General features: G+C 47.9%; 1 protein-coding gene across 3 annotated transcripts; it reads left to right on the top strand.

The window, feature by feature from the left end:
• The first annotated feature begins 3,061 nt into the window (after positions 1 to 3,061).
• Positions 3,062 to 6,844, top strand: Mrgprg (MAS related GPR family member G). Of its 3 annotated transcripts, none has more exons than XM_087562096.1 (2): positions 3,062 to 3,116; positions 4,607 to 6,844. In XM_087562096.1, the coding sequence occupies exon 2, from the start codon at positions 4,641 to 4,643 to the stop codon at positions 5,508 to 5,510; it is 870 nt and encodes a 289-aa protein (XP_087418222.1). In that variant the 5' UTR covers positions 3,062 to 3,116; positions 4,607 to 4,640; the 3' UTR covers positions 5,511 to 6,844.
• The last annotated feature ends 272 nt before the right edge of the window (positions 6,845 to 7,116 follow it).

Below are 7,116 nucleotides of genomic sequence, written 5' to 3'. Positions count from 1 at the left end.
TTTTCATTCCTGATAAAGGGTCCTGTGCCTCACTGCCCTTGGTCAGCACCCAGTCTATCATTCTTCTGTAATTGACTGACCAGAGCAACTGAGTAGAGAAGCAGAGAGAGGTTTTGAACCGAGTGCAGCCTTGAGTTCAAAAGTGCTGAGCCTGGAGGAGTCTCAATTTCTGCCACTTGATATCCTTGCAAATTTAAACATTTAAAGGAAATGTTGTCCCATGTAATCCCTTGATGGAAAAAACCACATTTTGCTTACATTTCCCACAGTATTACCCAATGGTAATGACAAGGCCAGCCACAGATCACCACTCACCTAAGACAAGGTGTAACAAGTCATATGAGGTATACTGAACCAAAAATAAACTAACCAAGGGACAACAATAACAACACAAACCCCACCAGGGCCACCTTGAACAATGGAGAAGTTGTAAAGATTTGGGGGCAACATCAAGAATTTTCTGCTTGTTGAAAGAAACCAAGAAGTATCTGCCCCTGTCCCTCTAATGTCCCAACAACAACCAAGTTCAATGGGGGAAACAAAGAATGTATTTGGCTTATGTACAGAGCATAGGCCAGGCTGGCAGGTCATGCATAATGGACTTGCAGATGGAAACCCTCCCCGCAGCCTTCCTGATTACACACTCTACTCTGGACCCTGAAGACCTGCAGTTTAGGAAGAAATGTATCCACATGGCTGGGGTTGGGGGACGTTGACTGGATACTGAGGTAAGGTTCCCATGACCCTCTCCAGTCCCTCTTTCTATGAGAGAACTTCTAACTTGACAAGTCCATCTGGAATGATTCTTGTCATACAGATACAACTGTTCTCATAAAGATGGCAGAAGTTTGGCTCAAAGGATGGGAGGATAATGCTGTGCAACAGGAGTGGTAACACGGTTTAATGGGTATTGCCACCAAGCCTGACAACCTGACTCCAAACTCTAGAACCCATATGGTGGAAGGAGAGAACTGCCTCCCACAAGTCATCTTCTGACCTCAATACACATTCTACACACACACACACACACACACACACACACACACACACACACACACACACACACGTAAATTAAATGGGGGGTCATTGGGGTCATATGACTCACAAATGATTCCAGGTATGAGTACCCTGGTCAGCAGGCAGCACTGTGTCAGGGCTGGGGGTTGGGGAGGTAGGTTTAATCACATGAGGACACTGACCTTAGCTTTCTCTGGACCTAAAGATACTTGAGGACATCCTGGGTAGTCTCAGAAGTTTAACAGATTGCCACTCATGCCAAACATGACCCAATGGTCTCATAGAGCAAACAGGTAGCCTGGTGACCTCAGAACACTTGGGATAAGACACATTGGGGTTTACATGGTACAAAGGAAGACAGTCCCCATTCTGACATCCAGGATGAGTCCGTTCTCCCTTTAGTTGGTTCAATCATGGAACCTCAATGCTAGGAACTGGACTCAGGTCTTCCAGAAGAGCAGTGAGACCTTCAGCTCCTGAGCCGTCTTTCTAGCCCAGAGCCTGAGGTGTTAAATCACACATGCGCTTCTGGTCACATTCACACAGCAGCTGTTAGGACAGCCCACAGGCCAAACCTTATCCACAGAGAATGTCAAGTCTGTGGCACATGGGAAAATCAAGATCAAAGCCCTATCCAATCCCACTCTGTCATAGGAAAGGTGCCAAGTACTCCCTGCTGCCTGCTTCAGTGGTGCACAGGCTCTCCTGCTGCTGTGGATACCTCTAAAGAGCCAGAAGATCACCTCACAGTACCAGCACAATATGGCAATTATATTAATCCTCAAGGGCAATGCCCTGAAGAAGAACAACAAGACCCCTCCTGACCAATGAAAAGTTGGGGAGATTTGGGGCTGCACAGTGCTTGTGTGTATTGAAAGGGTGCATCCCACAGAGAACAGAGCATGGACCTGGCTTGACATAATGGCAGCCATCTTGAGCCACAGCTGTGTGAGTCACCATAAGATGGGTTTTCCTGTATATTTCCTTAGAAAATCATAACACAGATCCTTGAAAGCACGTGTGCTGGATGACTTGGAGGATGCGCCTGGCTTTTGATGAAATCTGAGGATAAACCAGAGATCTTCAGGCCTGAGAGCATACTTTTGTCTTACCCCACTCAATGCTTGGCTGCCCAGTTCCCCAGAACCTTCCTCTGCCAGTAAATTCTCCAAAATACCTCACTGTGCAGTCCCAGCTCTGCCTGCCTCTCCCTGTTCTTTTCCAACAGTCATGTGAGTTTATGTGCACATCTGTGCAGGTGCATGTGCTGCCTAGGGGTCAACCCTGGGTGTGTGACTTCTTAATTACTCTCCACTTTAAAAAACGCTTTAAATTCCATGCTAATTTTGTTTTGAGACATCTCACTATACTGCCCTGGCTGACCTGGAACTTTGTGTAGACTTGCAGAAATCTGTCTGCCTCTGCCTCCCAAGTGCTGGGATTAAAGGTGTGGACCACCACAGTTGGCTTAAATATGTTTTAAGTTTATCTGTGTGTCTGCACACAAATATGCCACCACATGTATACAGATCAGAGGGAAACTTTTAGGAATCAATTTTCTCCTGTGTGGATCCCTGGAATTGAACTTAAGTTGTCAGACTTGGTGGCAAGCACCTTTACCCACTGAGCTCTCTCACTGGCCCAATACCTTATTTTTTAAAGATAAGACTTTGCACCAAACACACTGACTGGCATGGCCTGCTGAATACCAAGTCCCAAGAGTCCTCTTGTCCCCATCTCCCAGTACTGGGGTCACAAGCATGCACCATCATGCCTATCTTTTATTACAGGTGCTCAGGATAAAAACTCAAGCCCTCTTTGGTCCTGAGCACCTAAGACCAGAGATCACTCCAGGGCCGTGTGCAAGGCTCTCTGGTTCCGTCTCCCAGATGAAGAGGAGGAGACTCCCACACTAACAGCTCTGTTTGAGGTCATTTCTTTGATTCCTGTGAAAGGGTGACACACCCGCCCACTTCTAGGGAACTGGCAGGAGCCAGCCTCAAAGGACAGGAGGGGATTTAGGGTCCAGGAGGAGCTCAAAGACAACAAGTGTGGGCTGAGCAAGCTGAACACAGCCACTGTCAGCAGGCAGCCAGCAGGTAAGAAGGTTAGTCTGCCTCTCTACCTGCTCCTCCAAGCATGGAGCACCCCTTCTCTTACCCTCTACAACACCTGTCTGCCTGGCTCTCAGGGGGGTGCTGGTGGCTCTGAGGATGTCCTCTGAAAGAGACCGTATGGGGAAGGCAGTTAAGGGAGCCTTGGAAGTTGAGGCTCAAGCTCGGAATTCATAGCTCCGGGTCCATTAGAAAACAAGGATGAGGAAGATGCCCCAACCCACCCACTGCATCCCCTTTCAGATCTAGCCTTGCCTCCTCTACCAGCCAGAATCCACACAGGAGTAGATGTCTGGATTAACACCCTGAGGGCTCATGGAGGGGAAGGATCTTGCCTCTATCACCACTATGATTGTGAAGGACCAGTCCTTAATTTCAAGGTCCTGAGGACCTGCACTCTGACTCTGACAGCTGGGCTGGTAGGTTGAACCTCCATCCCTTGGAGGTACCAGGAAGGATGCTTGGTGTGATGAGATGATAGGCTATACTTATCAGGACAGTACAGAAGGTTTGGTCCTGTGAGAGGAATCAGTGACTGATGTAGGGTGCATCTCAGTGAATGCAGAGATAGCTAGGGTGGTCTCCTGGGTAGGGGACACAGTCCAGTCCAGGAATGAGGGTCATACACAAAGTACACAGGGTGTTCTCTGTCACTGTCTCTGTCTCTTTCCATCTCTGACTATGTCTTCCCATGAATGCCCCTATCTCTTTATCTCTGCCTCTATTCTCCATTTATCCATCTGTCCTTCTCACTCCCCCACCCCGTTCTCCCAGCCCCCATCTGTTCTTTCCTATTGATGGTCCTGCCTGGCAGTTCTTGTCTCCAGAACCTGGGTCCACATATCTGGTACATCCCTGTACCTTGGACAAGGTCCACTGTGGGCCCTGTGGAAAGAGGTGCTGCTCTGAGATGCACCTCCTTGAGACCCCCAGGAGATTTCCTACTTGTTCCCCAAGAAGACCTGGGGCCCCGAGACCCATGGTCAAAGTCCCAGACTCTAATATGAACCTTCAGAGTTAGTCACAGTCCCACAGGACCGTGTAGACTTAAGGTCATTCTCCTGAAGGACAGTGTGGGGAAAGTCCCCTGAAGCCTCACCTAGCAAGGAATTCAGTGTTCTGAGGTCACACCAGGCACTATCAGAGACCCTGGGGTGGGTGTGATAGAGCCTTGGAGGAAGAGCCCTCAGACCAGTACCAGTTAAAAAGAAAGGGGAGTCCCTCCACCCATGGCCCCTTGGCCTGAATGTGGTGGGCCTCTGCCAGGGGGCTCCTACCTCAGGAAGGGTTGCCTAACCAGGACGAGGGCAGAGAATGGTGCCTCCGAGCATGGAAGCTGTTAGGGGTTACCCTGGCCAAGTTCACATAAAGCCAGAACGGGGCCTGAGACAACTCAGACTCTGGAAGCTCATGATCTCTTGCCTTTCACACTAGGGGCACAGCGACTGGGTAGTGAACCCTGTCACCCTTTGCAGGGGCCTCCCGGAGCACCCACGGAAGCCAGCCAGGATGCTCTCCATATTCAATATCTGGGGCACGTTCAACAGAGTGCTCTTCTTCCTCAGCCTCACCGTCAGTCTTGCAGGGCTGGCGGGCAACACGCTGCTGTTCTGGCACCTCGGTCTGCGCATCAAGAAGGGCCCCTTCAACACCTACCTGCTGCACCTGGCCGCTGCTGATTTCCTCTTCCTCTCCTGCCAAGTTGGCTTCTCTATTGCCAAGATCGCGTCGGGCTATGAGGACACACTCTACTTCCCGGTCACCTTCCTCTGGTTTGCTGTAGGGCTCTGGCTGCTGGCTGCCTTCAGTGTGGACTGCTGCCTCTCCTACATGTTCCCCTCCTTTTGTGGCCCCAACTGCCGCCCCAGGTACACTTCATTTGTCCTCTGCCTCGTGATCTGGGCCCTGACCATGCTGGCGGTGCTGCTGCCAGCCAATGCCTGTGGCCTGCTGTACAATAGAATGAGTCTGCTGGTTTGCCTCAAGTACCACTGGGTCAGCGTTGTCTGGCTAGGGGTGCTTGCTAGCACGGCGTGTGGTGCAAGCATGTTTCTCTTAGTCTTTGGGAACTGCTGTTCTTCACAGCCACCCTCCAAATTCTGCAAGTTGGCCCAGTGCTCCGGGATCCTTCTGTTCTTCTGTCGCCTGCCCCTGGTTTTCTACTGGTGCCTGCGGCCAGTCATAAAATTCTTGCTTCCCTTTTTCTTCCCACTGGCCACCCTCCTGGCCTGCATTGACAGCAGTGCAAAGCCCCTCTTGTACTACCTGAAGGGCAGGCAGCTCAGGAAGGAGCCACTGCAGGTAGCCCTAAACAGGGCTTTAGGGGAAGAGTCTCAGTCAAGTAGTGGGGGGATATCCCTCCCCATGAGCCGAGTGTAAAGAGTGACTCATACACCCACCTGCCCTGCCCTCGTAGCTGCCAGGGGATCCCAGTCTTGCTCAAACCCCTGCCATGGTCCAGCTCTGGTCCTCGGGACTTTGTGGCTTCCTCTTGTAAGCAGGGGAGAAGGTGTCAGGAACCATAACAGGACAAGCTAATAACTAGCAGGTGATCACCCTGAGATGCCCAGTCTCGGATTATTATATAATCTGCGACTGGTTCGCCCTTATTAAGCAAGGCTGTAAGGGATTCATTTTGGGAAAGATTCCTGCTATTAAAATGCTTTTCCTCTTGTTATTATTAGACATATATCACAATCATTGAGTAATAGCACATCCCTTTAGAGCAGATCTCTGCAGATGTACGAAGATGTACTGTCTCTTAGTGATGCTATATAGACAAATAGATGACTTCTTAAGTCTTACTATGATCCTATAAAAATTCCTAAAATTATAACGTGATTGTTAAGCTCTTTTATAGTGGGACCACTATTAAGTCTTTCTCTGACAATTAAAACTGCAGTGAGAACTCTGCCAGTCTTCCAGTCTGGTGTCACTAGTTAATTGCTCTTAGATAGTAACCAGATTTTCTCCCACCTCAGAGCCCATTCCAAGAGGTTGTAATACAGTTATCAAGGTCATAAAAAGAGAACAAATGATTTATTACAGGTTCAAGGACAAAGGATAAAACATTGACTGGGTCTATCTATACAAACTTCACTAACAACTTAGGTATGGTTTTAGACCTTCAGTGAACCTGTAGAGCTGACACTGGTGATGAATGGTTAGCCAGATAATTACTCCTGATGGATATTCATGTAAACATTCTCGGTTGTAAACTTCTATTTCAATTTATGTTTGATCTTTCATATGAACTTGTGATGAACTTTGTAACATGTGATTATGGATTTGGAAAGATGTTTAAGTGCTGAGGACAAAGAGAAGATACACAGAAGGACTGAGCTGGAGAGGGACTGAACTGAAGAGTCAGGTTTGGGCTAAAGAGAACTGAGCTAAGTAGAACTGAGCTAAAAAGATCTGGACTGAGAAGAAATGAAGAGAGGAATAACTTAGAAACTATAAGTAACATAAAAGAGCAATGTGCAGAATGCAGAAGAAAAGAGGAAAAAAGAAGAAGCTGGAGAGAACAGAAGGTGCAGGCAGGTTTCTCCTTACCTGGGACAGACTGGTCATTTCTTAATAGCAAGGCAGGCTTAGTCTTATTAAAAGCCTTTTCTCTTACAAACTTGGGTTTAATTCACTTAGCATTGAAAGGGTAGAAGCGATTTCTTTCTCTATGTAATAAAGATTGGAGCTCATCTTTCATCCAGAATGAGGGAGTTCTTTCTGCACCGGTGCTTGGTCTTTTTCTCCATATGCATATGTAAGTATGGATGTCTGTGTAAGTATGTAATTGTGAGAATGTATGCATGTGTTTGTGTAAGAAGGTAATTGTGATAATGTATGTAAGCTGTGCCTAACTGATGAGTGGAAATGTATAAATGTGCATTTATGAATCCGTGTATGAAATCATATATGTTTATGCATATTTGGCCATGTAGAAGTTTTTCCTTCTGCAAGCGCTATTCATTTCTCTTGGTTCAAT

The sequence above is a fragment of the Rattus norvegicus genome, chromosome 1, assembly GCF_021556685.1.
Source record: "Rattus norvegicus strain SHRSP/BbbUtx chromosome 1, alternate assembly SHRSP_T2T, whole genome shotgun sequence".
Classification (NCBI taxonomy): domain Eukaryota; kingdom Metazoa; phylum Chordata; class Mammalia; order Rodentia; family Muridae; genus Rattus; species Rattus norvegicus.
Note: the sequence above shows the minus strand (reverse complement) of the source record. Positions and strands in the feature narration are given on the sequence as shown.